This window comes from Periplaneta americana, chromosome 6, assembly GCF_040183065.1.
Source record: "Periplaneta americana isolate PAMFEO1 chromosome 6, P.americana_PAMFEO1_priV1, whole genome shotgun sequence".
NCBI classification, from domain to species: domain Eukaryota; kingdom Metazoa; phylum Arthropoda; class Insecta; order Blattodea; family Blattidae; genus Periplaneta; species Periplaneta americana.
In genome coordinates, this window is record NC_091122.1 from 116005462 (window position 1) to 116029005 (window position 23544).

The 23544-nt window shown below is 37.1% G+C and overlaps 1 protein-coding gene across 3 annotated transcripts in view; it reads right to left on the reverse strand.

Moving 5' to 3' along the window:
* The window catches only part of LOC138701655 (uncharacterized), a 378952-nt gene that overhangs the window by 128718 nt on the left and 226690 nt on the right, over positions 1–23544 (reverse strand). For all 3 annotated transcript variants that reach the window (XM_069828772.1, XM_069828771.1, XM_069828770.1), the window contains one exon: positions 7139–7246. In XM_069828772.1, the coding sequence (XP_069684873.1) occupies positions 7139–7209 (71 nt within the window). In that variant the 5' untranslated portion in view covers positions 7210–7246. The remainder of the gene's footprint in view (positions 1–7138; positions 7247–23544) is intronic.

The following is a 23544-nucleotide window of genomic DNA, read 5'->3' on the forward strand; positions in this document are numbered from 1 at the left end:
CGGACTCGAGTTCGATCTACACTAAAGGATATTAGCTCACGCCTCCCCAGATAAAGAGACTAAAATGTGTCCCATGCCTTGTGTTTGAACTATGCGGTCATAAGCAATGACCTTTAGACATTCTTACGAACGAGTGATGAGTGGTGGTGATTTGACATTCAAGTTCTTGGAAGTATTTGAATCACAGATCACGGTCTATATGTATCTTCTTACTAATGCAAAACGGACAATGTGTTTCCCACGCGCCGTCAAAGCTGCACCTTAACAGTTATTTACACATGAAAGTGGCATAATATGTAAGTACACAAGGGGCAATTATTTGAAGTACATTTTCAAGTGCAAAGAAAATTTATAGACTCCGTATCACATGACGACAATTCAACGAGAGTAGATAGTGAGATGAGAGGGAAAATTATCCAATACATCCTTTGTTCTCCCATCTTTATACACCACAATTCCGAATCACTCGTAACAGGTGCAACATTTTGTGATGCGTGATCGGGATCTTTATGCTGCGTAATTTACTTACAATGCGAATTCAATTATTCACAAGAAATAAAGACAGATAAGAGGAATTTTTATGGCTCAATTGCACACTGACTATTAAAGGTATCTCTGCAAGGTTATGGTAGGACACACATTTTGACCGTAACTTAGTGCAGAAATAATGCAGGTAGCAAGCCTCTCTCAAAATTGTATTATTATTATTATTTTTTTTTTTTTTGCGTTACAAATTTGCTCTGTTGCATCAATGATTTTATAAGAGGTTAGATACCTGTAGAAATCTTTTTTTTTTTTTTCACTGCAACTTAGAATAGAAATAGTGTGACAAGTCTCTCTCTCTCAATTTTTTTTTTACAAATTTTGTACCGTTGTATCAATGGTGTTAAATAGGTCACACATCTATCCAAATATAGTTTTGATCGCGACTTAGTATAGAAATAGTGTGTAGTCTCATATGTATTAAACATTTGCTCTGTTTCATCAATGGTTTTATAATATAGGTCACACATCTATCGAAATCTAATTTTTATAGCAACTTAACGTAGAAATAATGTGGCTAGTCCTTCTCAATTTTTTATATTAATATTTATTCTGTTGCGTCAATGGTGCTAAGATAGGTCACACATCTATCGAAATCTAATTTTGGCCTCAATTTTGAGTAGAAAATGTGGCAAACTTCTCTCAAGATTTTCTTTATTTATTGTTACCTATTTCTATATATTTATTTAATTATTGTTATTTCTTTACTTACTTATTTATTTATCTATTTATTTATTGTTATATATTTATACATTTTTATTCATTTGTTATACACCAGTGTTAAAAAAAAGGGATCCAATATTTTAGGAGGTGATAATATGCATCAAAACAAGAAAATAATGTCTAATAAACATGGGTCCTACGACTGTACACGTGTTCATAGGAGGTGCTCAATGTGACGTCCATTAATGACAATGCATTTCTCTGCCCTACAATACAGCAGACTACCAGATAATCTTACCGTAGTTGACACCCCTGGCATGGAATAATGATACGTCGCAAGGAATGCTGAAAACGAAAGTCTGGTTGCGGATGTGAGCGAGGTTCAGCAGAGATGAGGATGTGAAATTTTCGTAATCAGAATGTGTGGGCTGATGAAAGTCCCCATGCAGTTGAAGAAACAAGGCATCAGCACCAATTCTCAATCAACATATGGGCAGCCGTTCTTGGTGATAGATTAAGGGCCATACGTGCTACCACAGAGACTTTCAGGACTTTCTTATTAACCTATTGACTGCCTGGCTGGAGTATGTGCCATGTCAGCAGAGACTAAAGATGTGGTCCATGCACAATGGCGCACCAGCACATTTTCTCCGCAATGTGTGTGTGAACACCTGAAGCTGACATTTCAGGACCACTGGATTGGTAGGGGAAGCCTCACACCTTGGCCTGCTCATTCCCCAAACCTAAATCCCTAGACTTCTGGTTATAGGGGCACATGAAGGATCCAGGTCAATTTCAAAGAGTGCGTGATTCCTTACGTCCAAGGGCAGAGGAATGCATTGCTATGAATGGACATTGAGCACCACCTATGAACAGTGTTCAGATCTCAGAAAGTATGTGTTGTAGGATCCATGTTTATTAGACATTATTTTCTTGTTTTGATGCATACTAGCACCTCCTAAAATATTGGATACTTTTTTAACACCCTGCATATTCCTATATTTATTTATTTATTATTATCATACTTCCAAGTAATAAGCCCCGTGACCTGTTACGGTCTCCAACCATCTCTTGTGAGGTCTTCTAATAAGTCTTTTCCCTCGTTGTGTGTAGTGAAGCATTTGTCTAAGTAATCTGGTACGCTCCATTAATTAATTCATTCATTCATTTACTTATTTTGTGCATGAAAATTTACTCTATTATATCAATGATTAGATTAACTCCACTAGATACATCTGTTTCAAATAGGTAAATGCACATTAAGTTCCAAACTGAAGCTTCATTCATTCATAGTTTTCTGCCGAAGGGCAGGTCTTGCACTGCAAACCAAGCATTCTCCAATCTTCCCTATTCTCCGCCTTCCTTTCAGTCTCCATATACGATCTATATATCTTCATTCTGTATATCATCTGATATCTTCTTCTATCTCGAACTTTTCTTCCGTTCACTATACCTTCCAGTGTGTCCTTCAGGGGGCAGTTTCTTCTTAGCCAGTGACCCAGCCGATTTCTTTTTCTGTTCTCGAACAGTTTCAGCATTATTCTTTCTTCCACACTCTTTCTAGTACTGTTTCACTTTTTATTCTGTTTGTCCATTTCACACGCGCCATTCTTCTCCTTATCTACATTTCAAATGCTTCTAATCACGGTTTAAGCCACAGTGGCATTTGTCGCATTTTGCTACTCGGCTTCTAAAAATGCAACAAACTTTGAATGTAAATGTGCAAAAATACGACAACCATATTGGACTTCAGAAACGAAGATGGTAATGAAGAACATGAGATCAGAGATGTGTTTGAACTTGAACTAATCTGCATTTAAATGAAATGCCAATTGCATGGGCAATGTTCAAAAAGGTATTGAGCAACAGATGTTCAGGAATGGATTTCAAAGAGTAGGTGTAATTCATGTAAGTTAAGTGAACAATTTCTTCTCATTTATTTATACAATTCTATCGCATACTGTAAATTGTGAGCGAGGATTTAGTTGCATGAATCTTGTAAAAACTGTAATTAGAAACCGCCTTTCAGTAAAAAGAGTTAGCACTCTGCTAACAATAAATCTTGAAGGGCCTATTTGTAAAGAATGTCATTGTTTAGAGTGTCCATAAAATAACGTATTTTAATGTGATGTAAATTCAGCAGTAATTGATTCTAAAAATACCTACGTCTAATGATTTACTTACATAAGTATATCTAGAGTGTGATAAGATGGATGGATTGAAAGTAATAAAAGTCCAAGAAAAAGTTACATAACGTTTTGTTTCTGCATAGTTTATTAATTTTATCTTTCTGTAGAGTTATAATATTGCACAAGCTTTTCGCAATTTGCATAAATATAATTTTATGTTTGTCCATTTTTGCGATATTATTTATTTTCTAGCTTAAACCCTGCTTCCAATGGCAGTAAGTATTTAGTAATACACTGGATAACAAAGTTCTTAAAATTTTAAGACAATACGATATTGTAAAATTATCAGTATGTGACTTTCATTACACTGCAACATGTGTTTAAGTAAAGAAACAATCTTGAACAGGAATTCCAATGAAGGAAGTATGGAGGAATTGCAGCAGTTCAAAATCTGTCTCTTTTCTCGTAAGAGCTAAGTTCAGTAGATACATGACGTCAAGCAACCTGTTCGCTTCTCTTTGTAAGTCTTAAAATCTTTGGCGGAAAGTTATGACGAATATTAAAGTCGTGAAAAGAAATAACGGAAGAAAAAAATACGGTAATATACGTGCTCGAATAGGTTGAAATTAAAAAGTGGAATTTTTACGTATTGTTACATGATCACGAAGTGCGGCACTTTGAGTTGTCTCAAAATGAACACAAGTAACAAGGTACGACACATAAGTACACTGTGTCCCGTTTGTTTGTTGCTAGGGCACTAAAACATGCCTAGCACCATTTTGTAGGAGAACACTCTATGGTAAACATCATGTGGACACCACAACAGAAAGTTCAGTGTGTGCTATGTCTTGCAGAAGAAAAATCTGTTACGCGAGTCATTGGACCATTCTTCTTCGTAGAGGCTACAGTCACAGGAAATGTGTATCTGGACATGTTGGGGAACTTTGTTTTTGACCAACTTCCCCCACGATCGGTTTTTCAGCAGAATGGGCCTCATCCCATTATTATTATCATCATCATCATCATCATCATCATCGGGTGCGTGAGTTCTTGGATGAAAAATTCCCCGATAGGTGGATCGGAAGACGAAGACCCCTAGCCTGACCAGCCAGGCCACCCGATCTGACTCCTTGGACTTTTTTTTTTCTGGGGCTTTGTGAAGGATGCTGTGTACCAAAGAGGCAGAGAAATTTAGGCAACTCATCACAAATGCAGCTGCGCTAGTGACTCTACAAATGCTACAGAACACTTGGCGGGAAGTTGAATACTATTTAGATATCTGCAGAGCAACTCAAGGCGCACACAACGAGTTGAATTGAGCATTCTCCGAAACTCGGAGAGTTTTTACATCAAGTTATGTAAAGAGATATGTTAATAAACCATTATTTACACTTGAAATTATCACTTATTTCTCGATCCCTCTGAGCGGGACACGGTGTACATTATTCTAACGGTTGTGAAGTATGAACAAAATAATTATGGTGAGAATACGATGTGTGAGTTATTTAAGAGTATTTTGCAGCGTCTGTGGCTCAGCGCTAGCGCCTGGTTGTAATGGAATTTGTGATGGACAAAGAAGAGATTGCAGTGGATTTTTCTCTGAGTATTCCCGTTTCTCTCTTTCATACCAACACCTTCCTTTCATTTCGTAACATCTGCAATAGGCCTATTTAAAAATATGCGAGAATGAAGTCCGGGCCTTGGAATTTATGATATACTCGTCTGGTGATGGAATCTGGCTCAGTTTGAGCTAAAGCAAGATGGTCCTCCGTCAGCATCGCATTCACGAATGCCATCCGGAGAGGACACACAATGGACTAATGCGAGCCTAAGTAGCCTATATGGATTCGTTCCGAGTCCGGCACTCGAAAAACTAGCCAGTCAGAGAGTATTTGAAGGGTTCAGAGCAATTTATTAAAAACGGAGAAAGCAAGGATTAAAGATAAGTGAATACCATAGTTTAAAGAAGATTGACATGTCATTTAGTTTTAATGTGCATACTTTATATTATTTGCTATATGTTTTCCATCGAATTAGGGCCTATGGTAACAACTTAATTTTAACTCTTATTTTCTATGTTTTTAATAAATGGCGCTTGGCCCACTATGGTTCTGAACCCTTTATTTAGTTCACGGTGTCGATCAGGGTAAGGAGTGAGTATAATTTTTTTTTTTTTTTGTTCTTAGTTGTCGATGTAGAACTTAAAAAAAAAGTTCGGTCAAAACAAATACTTAACGCAACGCTAAAGGTTAAAATATGCAATAAGTATATATAAGAAAAAGAATCCAAAGAATGTCGCTGACACGATCATAAACTTAACAGTAAATGGATAGGTCATGTGACGAGACGATAAGAGCGATGGACCTACAGGATAACATCGTGGGACCAAAGACCAGCACGAGGAACGTGGAGAGACAAAATAATTTCGACAGTCAGCGCTCAAGAAGTGCAAAAACTGTCACTTGTGGATTTGTAGACATAGCCTACATACAGTACATTAAAAATACAAAGTAGGCCTATTATAAAGGAGGACGTTAAAAGGAGAATAGCAATGGCAAAGCAAGCTTTTAATAGAAAAAGTAGCATCCTCTGCGGACATCTGGAAAAAAAAAAATTAAGGAAGAGACTAGTGAAGTGCTTTGTATGGAATGTAGAATTGTATGGGGCAGAAACATGGATATTACGACGAAGTGAAGAGAAGCGAATAGAAGCATTTGAAATGTGGATATAGAGAAAAATAGAATGTGTGAAGTGGACAGACAGGATAAGAAATGAAGCTATGTTGGAAAGAGTGGGTGAAGAAAGAATGATGCTGAAAATGGCCAGGAAGAAGAAAAGGAATTGGTTGGGTCACCAGCGAATAGGGATTACAAAGAATTGACACTGAGCGAATTTTCCTGTGTTTTGTTTCTCTGTGCGCAGGCGTTTAGTTCCACTTTCAAGCGCTAGAGGTTAGTGTAATCGAGCACACGCTAAGATAATAATTGAGAATAGAGTTGAGACACAGAATCCAAATATCGTCTACCTTATTGCATAATCCAGTAATGCTTTGCTTCAAAAAAATTCAAGTTAACAGCTTTTTCTTATTTCTCAGTGACAAACTAGTTGTAATAATAATTGTTTATACTTTATATTTATTAAATTATATTATAAAATAATATAATACATCATAAAATTATTAAATTCGTCTAATATCTGTATACAATATAATATAGGTATATGGTTTTGCTTTCCATAGGAGGTTTGTTTTTCCATTTCATTACATCTTTTAATTGTTGATGGGAGTCCATGCCTCAACTCTCATTATAAAGGAACTCTAGAGTCTAGACGTTACGGTTATGACCGATTTATTATTTCATCGATCCAATTTATTTCATTTGAGTACATAATGTACCTAGATGGAAGAAGAGTTCGGGGCAGTTGAAGAAATCAGATGATAGACGAAATTAAGATATATGGATCATATGAGGAAACAAAAGAGGAAGGCAGAAAATAGGAAAGATTGGAGAAAGCTGGTTTTGCAGTGAAAGACCTGCCCTTGGGCAGAACACTGAATGAATGAAATTAACACTGAAAATCAGAGAATATCACATTCCGAGGATGAATTTTGTTCGGGGAACGGGGACGTCTGGCGACCTTATCTTACAACTCTGTACGAGTTCCATTAAAAATGTCGCTTCTCCCGTTAGTGACCTCCACTTAAGACTGGGACCGTATATGCGAAGAAGAGCAGAACTTAAAAGTAGTTAATATGGCCAATATTGAGATCACGTGACAGGTCACTGTTGTGTAATGATGCTCACCTGAGTTGCTGATGCCCTGGCTGCGTGCTGGACGAGCTTTGGTGCGGAGGATAGCGGGGATATCTGGACATTGCTCACTCTCATTGCGCCGATATCACGGTTGCCAATCTGAAAACAACACAACACACAATTATTAAATGTTTAAGATCACTCTGGATTTAGCTAATCTATAGGCCTACTAATAATAAACCTGTAGCCGAAATTTTTCTGGTAATTTTCGATTTTCCAAAAATAATTGGTCCTAACATATATAATTAACCACCCTGAAACCGAAAATCGCTTTTTTGAAATTTTTGTTTGTATGTATGTCTGTCTGTCTGTCTGTCTGTATGTTTGTTACCTTTTCACGCGATAATGGCTGAACGGATTTCGATGAAAATTGGAATATAAATTAAGTTCGTTGTAACTTAGATTCTAAGCTATATGGCATTCAAAATACATTACTTAAAAGGGGGGTTATAAGGGGGCGTGAATTAAATAAATCGAAATATCTCGCTTATTATTGATTTTTGCGAAAAATGTTACATAACAAAAGTTTCTTTAAAAATAATTTGCGATAAGTTTTATTCCCTGAAAAATTTTGATAGAACTGATATTTAATGAGATAAATGAGTTTTAAAATTAAAATAACTGCCATCTAAGGCCGTGTAATGAATTAAAAAACAAATGACTTCGTCTATAAGGGGCCTTGGACAGAAACAATCGAAAGCTATGAAAGATAGCCTACAGAGAATGTTTCTGTGTTTGTATGAAGTAATATCGGAAGCTAAATTAACCGATTTGTATAATTAATTATTATTTCATCATTGGAAAGTGTAGTTTCTCTAGATGGACATAATGCTATAATGTTATTACAGTAACTTCTGATATAATATAATATAATATAATATAATATAATATAATATAATATAATATAATATGTAATATTATATTATATAATTTAAGTTATTTGAAGGGTTCAGAACCATAGTGGGCCAAGCGCCATTTACTGAATACGTAGAAAACAAGGGTTAAAATTTACTACCATAATTCAATGGAAACCTATAACAAGTAAAATAAAATATACACATTAAATCTAAATGATGTCAATCTTCGTTAAACTATGGTTGCATGTAAAAAAAATTAAGAAACACGTTAAAGGAATTGTCATTGCACCAAATGAGTGTCTCTGGACCAAAATGATCGCATTTTAATTATTTTGATGCAATTTAAATTAAGTAACATATTAAACGATTTATCCTTCTATCAAACACGAATGTTTCCTGGATCAAATGTCCTATTTTAATTATGTAATTACTTTATATTTATTTCTAACGGGTGCAGCGGAGCGCACGGGTATGGCTAGTAATGGTAATAATATACTATACTATGCCTGTACGTTGTCAGATAGTCTGCGATACAAAATACATTGTTGCCGTTTTCTATGAATACAGTACTTTAGTTTAATTCGTCACCATTTCAATTTTTCAATATTATATTACTGTCATCGTATCACAAATATATTATCATCATCATCGTCGTTGTTGTCGTCATAAGCTTCGCCAGGACTGTTCCGTCTGCAGAGAGCTGCCCCTCCATCTCTTTCCTGATTTGTTTATTTTCAGGGGTTTATTTTACGACGTTTTAACATCTATGGTTATCTAACGTCTGAATGATATGAAGGTGATAATGCCAGCAAAGTAAGTCCAAGCTTCAGCGCCGTAAGTTACCCAGCATTTGCTCTTAATGGGTTGAGGGAAAAACCCAGAAGAACCCGGTTAAGAACGTTCGCCTTCTACTCTGGTAAACCGGTTCGATTCACGGTGGGTCCAAGTGGAGAGAGACTGTGTTTGGTGACAGGTTTTCGCAAGATATTACCGTTTCCCCTATAGACATTCCACCAATCCATCATTAATCATCATCATCATCATCCAGTGCTAAGGTCATCTTCCATGGTGCACCGAAAGCAACACCCAGCCGCTAAAAAAAGAACTACACTATCAGAGCGTCGCCCACAGATGGGGACGTTTGGATTGGATGCGTAATATACGTGTACCCATCACTGGAAGAAACTACTACCACTACCACTACATGTCTCTGCGGTGGCCCTGAGTCATGCTAATCATACGACCAGGGTGCCCCCACTTATAAAATATCTAGTGTGTGATTTAGTGATTCTCCCGCGCTTATCCGCAGTGGTGTGTAAGACGAAAAAGGGGGAGGTTAAAGCGCGAAAGAAAGAAAATAATAATAATAATAATAATAATAATAATTAATATTATTATTATTATTATTATTATTATTATTATTATTATTATTATTATTATTATTATTATTATTATTATATGAAGGATTCGTAACAAGCTGTTTTTTACGGTGAGGGCTAAGAGGGATGAAGTTACAGGAGAATGGAGAAAGTTCCACAACACAGAACTACACGCATTGTTTTCTTCACCTGACATAATTAGGAACATTAAATCCAGACGTTTGAGATGGGCAGGGCATGTAGCACGTATGGACGAATTCAGAAATGCATATAGAGTGTTAGTTGGGAGGCCAGAGGGAAAAAGACCTTTAGGGAGGCCAAGACGTAGATGGGAAGATAATATTAAAATGGATTTGACGGACATGGGATATGATGATAGAGAATGCATTAATCTTGCTCAGGATAGGGACCAATGGCGGGCTTATGTGAGGGCGGCAATGAACCTCTGGGTTCTTTAAAAGCAAGTAAGTAAGTATTATTATTATACATGCATTTCTGGATTCGCCCTTACGTGCTACATGCCCTGCCCATCTCAAACGTCTGGATTTAATGTTCCTAATTATGTCAGGTAAAGAATACAATGCGTGCAGTTCTTCGTTGTGTAACTTTCTCCATTCTCCTGTAACTTCATCCCTCTTAGCCCCAAATATTTTCCTAAGAACCTTATTCTCAAACACTCTTAATCTCTGTTCCTCTCTCAAAGTGAGAGACCAAGTTTCACAACCATACAGAACAACCGGTAATATAACTGTATTATAAATTCTGTCAGATTTTTTGACAGCAGACTAGATTACAAAAGCTTCTCAACCGAATAATAACAGGCATTTTCCATATTTATTCTGCGTTTAATTTCCTCCCAAGTGTCATTTATATTTGTTACTGTTGCTCGAAGATATTTGAATTTTTCCACTTCTTCGAATGATAAATCTCCAATTTTTATGTTTCCATTCCGTACAATATTCTGGTAACGAGACATAATCATATACATTGTATTTTCGGGATTTACTTCCAAACCTATCGCTTTACCTGCTTCAAGTGAAATTCCCGTGTCTTCTCTCATCGTTTGTGGATTTTCTCGTAACATATTCATGTCATCCGCATAGACAAGAAGCTGATGTAACCCGTTCAATTCCAAACTCTGTCTGTTATCCTGAACTTTCATAATGACATATTGTAGAGCGAAGTTAAGAAGTAAAGGTGATAGTGCATCTCCTTGATTTAGCCCGCAGTGCATTTGGAAAAGCATCAGATAGAAATTGGCCTAGGCTATACGGACTCTGCTGTAAGTTTCACTGAGACACATTTTAATTAATCGAACTAGTTTCTTGGGAATACCAAATTCAATAAGAATATTATGTATATAAAACTTCTCTCTTAACCGAGTCATATGCCTTTTTTGTTATCACTCTTAATATTAATATTATTTTTATTATTACTATTATAAGAATTTTTGTTGCTGGTTATTATTTAGATATAGATTCTTAACCAACAATAAACATTTACAAGTGGCGGGACTCATTGGTCATGTGGTTAGCATGACATAAAGACGCCGCTAAAAATATGTAGAAACACAAAACAAAGCACAGCCTAGCTAGTTTCTATGAAAAGGAGATAAGTTAACTATTAGTTTCATAACAGAAAAAGTTGCCATAAAATAATACTGTGTCTTTTTTGTAAATCCGATACAATAGTTGAGTCCATAAAATGGAACAGAAGCTTTTGAGTGACAGCCAATTGTCGTCCATATAGGGTAAAGAATTTACAACAAGCGCGCTAATGGATATCTGTGCACTGAGTAGCGCAAAACATCACAGAAACAGGGAAACCCCGCTGCGGAGATTGGACACGCGGATCACGTGCGGTTTCTTCACAAATTAAGCAATAACCTTCTCTGCTTGTTTGCCGAACTAGTTTCGTTACATCTTGCTTTACCCCATTTTGTTTAGGCGGCGATCATCAAGTAAACAATGGCGGAGGGTAAAAAAGGAGTTGGACTCGGAACAAAAATGCTGCCAGCACCAGGAAGAGCATTCCTCCCGGACCAGAGCGCGTTACGCAACTAATCAGGTGCGTGCGGCAAATTAAAGGCCCGACTGGGACGGCCTCCATGTAATTCAATAGCAAGCAACCCGGCATGCCGCAGCGAGTGTCGTTCGTTTCATCAAACACATCTTGACAAAAGTCAAATCTTTAACCATTATATTATCGAAGAGTTATTTTATTGTCATCAACATTTCTAATCTCTACAACACGACAAATCGTGGATGAAAAATCTCACATAATGTGAAGATATTGTATTGTACGAGCAGTAGCGGCTGGTAGTCAAAATAATAAGTGTGCTACAATCACTACATAGGCCTACTGTATACATTCTTAAATTGAGACTCGCCTAGTGACGAAATATGAAGTCCATACGATATTCCTTCCTACTGCAGAACTTATAATTTATCCTGGTGTTAAACCCTCCATCTTGGACATCATACTCTTTTCTATTGACAGTATTGCAAGAGCAGTGAGGTGATCCTGGGACATAGTGTTCCTTAAAAACATTTTTATGCGTTTCAAGCAAGAAAAACATCTTTCTGGCTCAGCAGTGGTCATTGATGTTGTAACCAAAATAATTAGCAACTTCGTCACTTCAATGCTGTCTATTGTAACAGTTGAACAGCTCCATCTATATTTCGGAGGTCGGGTCTTTCGTATAGAACTCCCAAGTTGTGTCTTTAACACTTTTTTGTTCAGTACAGTATAACTGTTGACAGCAATTTCAAGTTCGCGTTCAGGAAAAGTATGCGAAAAATTGTCAAAAAAATTTGCTGTTTAACAATTTTGCTGCGTCTAGGTAGCTTAAAGACTGGAAATGATGAGTAGTTTCCTGAATTATACGGTCACATACTTCCTTGGCTTCAATTTTCTGGGATTTCATTTTCCGTCGCTTGCCGACTGATACAGGAGGAACCTAAAAAACAGATGACAGCCGCAGTCGGATACTTGAATTACTAAATACGTTGTACATACTTCCGAGTTCTTCCACAAACAAGCATTCTTTCGTTACGCTTTACTTTTGGAATCTCCAAACTGTGTCGTGCTGAAGTTGACTACAGCACTTCCCCGCGTAAAAATAGCCTATCAAAGCAGTGATTTCAGCTTCGCACATGCGCATTAATTGTCTACAGTCTCATGGTAGAGTTTTGAGTAACACAACGTACCCACTGAGGCATCAAAGAACGAAAAGCGAAGAATAAACATTCTATAATGCGTCATGAACATAACCAAGGGAAATTGTCAAATGACAGATAAAATAATCATGATATTGCAAATACATTATTTGAGCAAAAATTATTATTGTGCTGTAGCACTGTAGCACATAAGGACGGGCCGCCCCTGTGTACGAGTACTATACACTTTGATGAGTTTAGAGATAGGCTACTTAAATTTATTTAAACAGTCTTCTACTTTTCTCTTCTTCCTTCTTTTTCTCCCTCAATATCCTACTATACCTGTCGAGGGTTTTTCACTCCTTTACGCCAGTTCTTTGTTCTTTTTTTTACTAGCTACGCTAGACCTAAGACAGCGTGAACTCAGGAAACTGGAGTCAGCATGACGCCCAGTTTACAAGTACGTAATAATAAGAGAACATACTTTTAGAATCACCAAAAAACAAACAAATCCATTGCGCGAAAGCCCATGGAGCGCCAAGCCTACCAAATGAATACGTACAAGCTTCACATCCGCATCGTCGGCTTACTTATAAAAACTCGTAAGACCAATTTTTCTCGATTGTTGGATTATGGGTGAAATCTATGTTATTTTCAATGCACGTCTTCTGATGAAATCTCAATATTATATTGTACGAGGGAGAGTCAAAAAGTAACTTTAATAATTGTTTTATTAATTGAATATATACAAACCAGTGGCGGCTGATTGGCTGAGGCAAATGAGGCCGGGCCTCAGTCACTTGGCTTAACTGAAATCAAATTTTGTGTTTTCATATAATGTATTAGTTATTTGAATGAAACATATCCTATCGCTGTAGAAGCATTTGAAAACTTTGTGATGTATATAGACATGATTTCAGTAAAAATTTGTTCCTGAGGCCAGGATCGCTCGTGCCGGGTCTGGCTTGTGATGTATATAGACCTGTTTTTCAGTAAAATTGATTCCTGACCAGGATCGCTTGTGCCGGGTCTGGCTTCTACATTTCGTATGCTTTCGCGGGCTTTGAGGTTACGCTTGAAACGTTGTAGCTGAGGCACAATTCGTCTGGCCTCGTGACCTGGTCACCTATCACTCCTCCCATCCATGGGCCGTCTCAAGGGTAGAGTGGGGTGGGAATAGCAGTGGTGACTTCTCTTCCTTTAATAGGCTATAAATAACAAAAATTCCAGCTCTTTGGCAGGCAGAGACCCGAACTATTCAATCCCCTTATGTCTTAGTTTCTGACTTAAGCGAGAGTGTTGTACAGTAGTACAGTAGTGAATCTGGGCCAATGTTGTTATGTATTTCGGAAAAATATAAACAGAAACAAATGCGAGAAATAATACTGGTGTATCTAGTTAATTCATTGTTAGAGTGTCCTTTTCGAGAAGAAATAATACCGACAGAAAGTAAAAAGTAAAAAGAGAGCCTACCGAGATATCTACGACATCGCTGACAATTTTTCTGACAGATAATCTTAAAACGCGAGTTTCGAGTTCCTATTGCATCCTGGTATGGGCAACATAAACGGTTAAGTGGTAATGTGGTTCGAAATAAAATTTTCTGTTGGCCTTGTTTGTTGCTGTCAAAGGAAAATAATAAAAAGAAAAGAAAAAAAGGGGAATTTCAACACCTAATATGCGTTGCTTCATCACACTGAAACAATCACTGAAATTCGCAGCATAACAGCTTATTTGGTGACAAATTATTATTTTTTATTAATAATAATAACAACAACAATAATAATAATACAGTAATAACGATATTAATAATATGACAATAATAATTAATATCATGAATGAACATTTCCTATCGGAGGCACTTAAACTAGTTGCATCTGGCCTCACCGAGGATTTCGATCACCGGCCGCTACTGCTACAAACACTTTATCACTTTTCAACATAGTCACAACTACGTTCAATGCAAGTGTTCCTGTTATACTATGTTAAAAGTGATTAAGTGTTTGTAGTCTTATTTACATATTCAATTAATAAAACAATCAGCGGTAATATATTTTCCACAAAATCAACACAATGTCCCATTTTTCACCTATGAGCATAAATACATAGGCCTAATCACTTTCCCACTGAGGATTCAATGAGGCCCTGAGCGTCGTTCAGTGTCACTCGTGCTAGCCATACTGTAACTGACTCATGACAGCTCTGTTTACTTAGGGCAGGGATGTCAATCAGAGCGTATATGCGCTACAGAGAACGCTTGCGCCATTGGAGTACGTAGAGCGCGCAGCTACAAATACGTGCTTCAGTGAGGGTTGTACAATGTACAGTTGGCATTAATCATGCATCCAGCGAACTAAACTTGAACTTTTCTATCGACCTCTTGCTGCAAACATAGAAACTGTACCACTAGAATTGCAGCTAGAAATAATTGATATTGGGAATACAACGTTATTAAAACATGCATATAATGATCAGCACCTCCTTACCATTTACAAATGTTTGAGCCTTGAAATATATCCTATGGTCCATAAGTTTGCAGCTCAAATTATGACAATTTTCGGTAGCAAATATGTATATGAATAATTTTATTTCATTGATGAACCTGACAAAGCCAAGACTAAGGGACAAATTATCTGATAACAGCATGCGTGCTACGCTTAGACTTGCTGCTTCAAATAACATAGTATCAAACATTACAAGGCTGGTATCGAACAGAAATCGTAGGAACGATTCTGGTGAAAATTCATTTTGAAATGTTAATTTTCATATTTTCGCCATTACAAAAGATAGTAATAACCAAGAATATTCAGAAATCATTATACAGAGACATCATTTTATTTTTACTTCAATTTTTATTGTACCTGAGTTTTTTAATGTACTTCACTCCCACCCCCTCTACTAGTAAACTTCCAACCGTTCTCCATACAGAACCAAGGCCACATATGAGTTACTGAGTATAGTACGTTCCAGAAATATGTTCGCGTTTTCCAGTGACGAAAGAGCTTCCAATATTGAATCATATTTTCGCACAGGTACCGTCGTCTGTTTGCTTATGTCGCATCCCGGTTTCCCCCACCCGCTTCTGCTCGCCCCTTTGTAAACGTAGTAGCTGGGCTGTCTTAGCTGTTTTCTGAAAACATTAATTTCTGTTAGGAATTGGACGTCTACGTAATATTATATAACTGTTTAATATAACTTAAATAAAAGGGCCTCGTTAAGTAATTAACTGTCACGTGATTTCTCCCCTTTCTACGACCCTGCCACAAAACCACTTGGACATGTAGATAGCATGTCTGAGTAATTTTATCCTTTCGGATCGAGCAGAAGTGAAGATTAAATTTACAGTACATAAGGTACTCTTTTATAGAGTAGGTACAGTATTATTTCAACATGAGCTACTCGTACGAAGGACGAAACTGGTAATTGGAATTAGATACAATAGTCTATAGTGCGATAATATGCACAAAAGAACTGAAGCCTATATCGAAATGAACGGCCACCATTTTCAAAAATGTGTTTAAATATCCATATCATGATTATTTTTCAATTTAACTTCATTCTCTATATTGTACGCTAATGTGCTGTAAACAATTTAATATGGGCTACACTGCATAATGAATACGTCTGAATGGATAGCTCAATTCGTGAGTAAAAACACCTATTGTTAATACTGTACTGTATTTTGATTAAACAAAAACCTAATGAAATTTATCAAACATAAAATCGCGATATATCCTAGTTTACGTAAATGGATGAACTACTTTTCTTCCCTCCTATACCTAGTAAAGTGATTTGTTTGTGTTTTACGCCAATATCATCGAACTCCAGTCGTGGAAGGGGGTAAGTTAATCCAAAGGTATAGCCAGGTTAATATTAGAAATGTTAGTAAAAATAAAATGATGTCCCTGTATATGTTATGTTATTAGTGAAGCAGTATTAGGCTATAATAGTCTACAAAACTAACCTTGCCTGACTATTGTAAAGCATATATAAATTATTCAGTTATCAGATAATTGCATTTAATAAAAATGTATAAACAAATGTGTAACGAATTATTACATCTGGACACCAGATCATTTTCACTTTGTCCGCCCCTTTGCCTTGCTCGTTTCTGTGTTTACGGAATTCCACTCCAGCACGTAAGCACGCGGAGGAATCGAACGTCGTTCATGCGCTCTTTCTTTGACATCACTGACTTAGGCCTACATCATTCACTGATTACGTTTGCTTTATAAGTGCTCCAATCGATGTTTGTCGATCACCGACTTCACCAACAAAAGAAAACCAAGAGCACCTACAGATTAGGCAATCTTCAGAACAATTCACTCGAGTGAAAGCATTCAGCACTGTCAGGATGGTGCAAGATCATGCCTAAGACAACATAAAACAAACAAACAAAAAAAAAAAAAAACAAAACAAACACAGTCCCTATAAGAGGGTGGTAAATCGTTAATTCATTCAACTGTAATATACCGTAGAACGCATAAGGGAACCCAGACACCCTTGCTTAGTTGAGCACATTATAACAATGAAACGCAAACGAAAGACGAACAAAGAACGTCCGCTACAAGGAAGATATGAAATATGTGACCTCCCTCTTTTCCTAAAAGGGGTCGTACTATACCAAAACTTGAATTTTCAAAAGGGGTGGAATGCATACATCAGCCCTATCGAACTGAAAAGCGATCAGCGCTACATCGGGGTGACATCATCGCAACCACCCTGCGCGGCACATTAACTGGTGATTGGGTCTACTGGTGGGGAAATCACCCTCCGCATCATGTAATTACCTCTCCACCCCCGCTCCAGGAATACATTAAGAATGCAACCTTGTACAATCTACGAAACTAACAATGCGACATTCTTAGCCGAATAAGTGTTAAGTAAGACACTTTATTTCTTATATAGGCTACTGGTAACCTCAAATCCTACCTCGGTAAAGTAAGTGAAACGATACCTAATTTTCACTCGGATAGAGTCATCGTCACTTGTCTTGTTTTCTCTGTGTATAGTGTGATGATCTAGTTAGTGTATGCTGACCAAATAATTCGGCAGAAATTTTACAAGTTCATTTAAATGCTTATTTACTAAGCATGCCGCTTTTTAAAATTTGCTGAACTTCTGTTTCTGTCATCCCTCCATTTCAACTTTATTGCAGAACGCATTGGATGAAAACACACGTAATACAAATTTGTATTTTACTATTAAATCATGGGTTTTTTTATTTTAATTCCATATTTTCAAAAAATTTAAGATCATTTTTCTGTGATTTTTAGCTCATCAACTTCCAAGCCCAACTTATAACCTTCGATTTGTCACCATGAAAACCTCTGTCGTTCTCCATGTTTTGGCTGGCAGCAGCCATCTTCGTACTCAGCTGTTTCTTGAACAAATGAGCATGCACAAAGAACTTGTTTTCTGTACAAATGTTAAGGTGCAAAAGATTTGTTTTCTGTACAAATGCGGGATGGACTTAACGTGTTTCGATGGAAACCGAGCTATGGATTTAAATTGTTTTGCACAAAATCGTCATATTTGTGCCTCGATATTTACTTCATGGAAGTGAGTTTCGAGGAAAAACATACCTACAGCAGATCTCTGATGATTGCAAAGAATTCTAGAAATACAGTAAGAAGTTTTTTTTTTTTTTTTTTTTTTTTTTTTTTTTTTTTTTTTTGGACTTAACTCGTGTTGGGAGAAAGCTCTTCACTAATTTGTACAAAAGAATTTCATGATGTGTACAAAGCTGCAAGTTACATAAATACGTTGCTTGATTTTAGCAATGAAAATGTTCTCTCTAAAATGGTATGTTATCCTGAGAAATTCACCTGATTTTAAAAGTTTCTTAAATTTAGCTGAATCACTTTCTCTTCTTGATAACATATTATGTATTGATAAGTATTCAGACGTTTGATATCTTTTTAATTACGGAAATTTACTGCCATGATAAAACACATTTTCAGGAAAAAATTATGAGTGTATAAATTGCTGAAAGATGGTTTTTTGTTAATGACTTGGTTGGCAAAGGAAAACTTAAAAGTGTTTTGGTGCCGGTATTGGTAAAACAAAATAACAGTAGGCTTAGAGGCCTAATTCCATCTGCGGAAAATACATTCTCATCAAACTCAGCCACTAACTGTCGCAAAAAACTTTCTCTGCTTTCTTTGCCTTTCGGCATTTTTACGGCTTCACTTGTGAGATACAATATGTTGACTGACTGCGGGCACTGCGACTGCAGTATTTATTCTGTTGCGTTGAATGGGGGGAAGCATGTAACACAAGTGACCAGGAGTCAAGAAAAATGCAAAGAAAAATTCATGTAAGACGAAATCGAATTGCATAAACAATCTGCAGTAGGTTCTGGAATATAGACTACGAGTTCACCGTAAAAAATATTCGTTCATAAGCAGAAAAGGGCAAAAATGCAACAAAAAGTAGAAATGACTTATAGACAATAAAAGACCGAAAAATGCTAAATAAAAGTAGGCTGTATTAGTTCGTGTTGAAGTGAAACGAGTTTGTATTGCATCCTGCATTGTCTGTGATGTCTCAGAAAAAAAATATTTCAACTTCTGAGCTCTAGTTATAAGTGGAATAGACACTGGCGATTGGAATTATTGACCAGAAGATATGCAGGAGATAGCAAGCGAGTACGAGGTAAGTCAAAGTATCATGCTTACATGGTTCCGCGTGCTGTGAGAAGTTTCGTCCTGTTATTGACAGATGTTCGCCTTGATCCTGGGCAGTAAGTAGGTAGCATTTTATTGCATGCATGTCGAGGTATATGTTGAGAATATTATATAAATGTAAGGTACACATTTACAAACACAAACATGTTTTGTACTTTTCCTGGGATTTTGGTCAATATAAAGCAGCACACAGAATTTGTATTAATTTATTTCTTTGGAAATGGTCCTATTTAAAACGTATATTTAAACTGAGGGTTTCTCTATTTTAACTATACTGAAAACACATATTTGTGTACAACAATGAGAAACCATCAGGAAACATCCAGTGTAAACCGAAACAGCATTCATAGTGTTTTGCCCTTCCTGTCAAATTATACTGAAAATGGACTTAAGTCGGTTTTGGGAGAAAGCTCTTCAATCATTATTATTACTGTCATTCGAATTGCATAGCCTATTTAAACACTGGAGAACTTTGCACAAAAAAATGTTCTAAAGAACTGTGTTTTTAAACATGTCTGTCAAATGATGAAAAAAGTATAGAAACATTTTCCTATGACAATTTCCTGTTACCCCGAATCTGACTCTGACTCACCAATCATCGTCTTTTTCATAAAAAGCGACAATCTCAATAATTCTAATAAAATAGAAAACTACACTACAGAGATTTTTAGACAACGTGAAGATCATTAATTTTTCTTTAATTTTAATTTAAATATTTAAAATAATTCTCATTTTAACTGAAACATCAGAAACAAAGAATATTTTCTTTACGGTACCTACTAGAAATGAACAACGACAAAAAAAAAAAAAAAAAAAAAAAAAAAAGCAAGACTAACAGCGCCCGCAAAGCCAAAAACCCGCACAACAATGTTGTATACATCGCGTCATTGATGGAAAGACTGCTTGTGAGCGTTTCGAGACGTCGAGATTGATCATCCCGAAGTCCCGAAAGTCAAGCAGCCTTGAATAGCCACAGTTGTTTATACCTGACTGAACTTTTATCTACTTTGGCAACTGTTATACAGAGTGTTAAAAAAGTATCCAATATTTTAGGAGGTGATAGTTTGCATCAAAACAAGAAAAAATGTCTAATAAACATGGGCCCTATAACACATACTTCCTGAGATCTGAACACTTGCTCATAGGAAGTGCTCAATGTGACGTCCATTTATGGCAATGCATTTTTCTGCCCTACAATACAACAGGCTAACAGATAATCATACCGTAGTTGACACCCCTGGCATGGAATACTGATATGTCGCAAGAAATACTGAAAAGAAAAGTTTGGTTGCGGATATGAGCAGGGTTCAGCAGAGATGGTGTTGTGAATTTTCATAATCAGCATGTGTGGGCTGATGGAAATCCCCATGCACTTGAAGAAAGACGGCATCGGCACCTTTTCTCAAAAAACGTAAGGGCAGGCGTTCTTGGCGATAGATTAAGGGCCATACGTGCTACCACAGAGATTAACTGGGGCTCGTTATCAGGACTTCTTTATTAACGTATTGCCTACCTTGCTGAAGTACGTTCCATGTCAGCAAAGACTAAAGATATGGTTCATGCATGATGACACACTAGCACATTTTTTTCCGCAATGAGCGTGAACACCTGACGCTGACATTTCAGAACCGCTGAATTGACTGGGGAGGCCCCACACCTTGGCCTGCACGTTCCTCAAATCTAAAGCCCCTAGACGTTTGGTTATCAAGAACAACCAGATGTGATTCCTTACGCCGAAGGCCGGAGGAATGACTTGTCATGAATGGACGTCACATTGAGCACCTCCTATGAACAAGTGTTCAGATCTCAGAAAGTATGTGTTGTAGGACCAATGTTTATTAGACTTTTTTTTTTTGTTTTGATGCATACTAGCACCTCCTAAAATATTGGAAACTTTTTTAACACCTTGTATATGTATAAACAATCAAGTAGCCTATTTGAAAACATCATCTCTACCTTTCAGTGTATAATAATTCGTTCCCCAGTCTTTATTTAATTACTAGGCCCTTATTAAAAGGGTAGGATTTTTCTTTTCATATGTTTAAGATCAAGTGTGCAATCTTAAGTAAAAAGATATTAACGCTATGTTTTATGTTTCTTAGCAATGTAAATTTATTTGAGATGTTTTTTTTTTCTATTCATATAACCATAGGTAGTAGGCCTATCATATAATAGAACCAGAACATTTTGATAACTAAGATATTGTTCTGTTTTGTCTTTTTGTCTCATTTAAACATTCATAATGTTGTTTATTTCAATGATGTATGTTATTCGAAGTTACGAAATCTTTCCACGCCGACCAATGCTATTTCGAGAATGATGAGCGAGACTCGAAGCGAGCACGAGAATGACGAGACGAGACTCGAAAGACAAATGCAACGAACACAGCGAGCGAGAGCGGCAGTTAGTTTTGTCCATCTCTGGTAAGCCTACCTACAGTATTTACACCGTATGCCGAACCATAACGAAACATACCGTACTGTTCCCTGAAAAGCAGTAGGCCTACGTCTGACAACATTAATCACTTCGGAAGTAGCTACCTGGTATTAATATTTAGCAAAATAGGCCTATACTCTCAATATCTGAAGTACAGTATAGGGTTACCATGTTACTTTACTTGAATAGAAGTATTGAAATAAAAATAGTGCTATACTGGCGACCTTCAAGATATTGTGTATTATGAGAAAAAGTCTATCTTCCAATCCTATCCTGTGCGACCCCAACCATCGCGAGGGTGTGAGGGTTTTTTCCACGTCCCTAACGTCTTATTCCGTTATAAGTCTCTTGGGAGCCTTTTTCTTATCCTTCTCTGTAATTATAGAAGGGGAATGAGCACATGAGTTAAAATCTTTGAGTAGGCACATAGGCCTACTATGCTTTCGAGAAACATTGATAATAACGTTGGAAATAACATTCCTAGTGGTGATGGTGAGAAGCTTGGAATAAGTGTTAGCACAATTATCGTTGTTTACAGAAGCGATACATAAAATTTCATACATTTGTTGTTAGTGATTATGTCGGGTTTTTCTTCAACATAGGAAGTACTGCTTAAACACGTGAGAGGTGGTTGAGCGCTGTGAGTCAATGTCAGCGCTGGTAAAGTTATATAGGAGAAAAGACTGTACGGCCCGTGTCAATTGGACAAATACATTCTTCTAACAATGAGCATATTCCTTCACGTTACGTTTACTAATGTTATTACTGCTACCATCATACCACTATTATTGCAAATATCAATACTAAGTTATTGCACTTAAGCTTCCACGAGAATCACACATTTTAAAATTAACTCACAGACTGTACACAGGTCAAAAGATGAAGTGTCCCTAAGCATATATTCTCCTTACTCCTCATATCTTATTTTTAGTTCGCATATTTTACACCCTATATTTCTAAAAGAGTCCACCGGGTTAGCTTTGTGGTAGCGCGTCTGCCTCCAGACTAGCCCGGCTTCGTCCCGGCGGGGTCAGAAATGTTCATGTAAATTTCTACCTTGGGACTAGGAGAGATGGCGGTGCACAACTTCTAATCACTAGATTGTGCACCAATATGCCTGGGTTAAACCTCAAATCTCTCCGCAGTGCATATGAAGAGAAGGCATATGTCACTGTTGATAGTGATTCATCCGTCGGATGGGGACGTTAAGCCTGGCGGCCCCCTTGGTGCTATTCGACAGGAGTAGGCTACGTGCCGGCACCGAATTTACCCTTCTCCCTTCCTCACCTTCATCATCATCCTCACCAATTCTCTATACTACACTTAGGCCTACACGAAAACTTAACATACACCCACCCTAGTACACGACATAACTCTTCACAGATGCACATCTTGCATAACGTGGCCCGCCGAAGTGGTGTGCAACTTGAAAATGGGTCACAGTCCTGCCATCTATCCGCAATATGCGGAACCCGAATCACGCAAAGTGAAGTGGGTAGGCATTAGACAAGCACATATTTCTAAAAGCAAGTACAAACAACAGTGCTTAAAAAATGCAATCTCTTTGTGGAAAAAATGTAACTCACTTCTTCAATAATTGTAAGAAACTTGCGAGAGAGAGAGGCCCTGTCATATTGAACTACTTTCAGATAGGTGGAAGTCATTAGAAAATAAAGGGAAGGAAGCCAACTGACACAAACAAGGAGTAGGCTACGTGCCGGCACCGAATTTACCCTTCTCCCTTCCTCACCTTCATCATCATCCTCACCAATTCTCTATACTACACTTAGGCCTACACGAAAACTTAACATACACCCACCCTAGTACACGACATAACTCTTCACAGATGCACATCTTGCATAACGTGGCCCGCCGAAG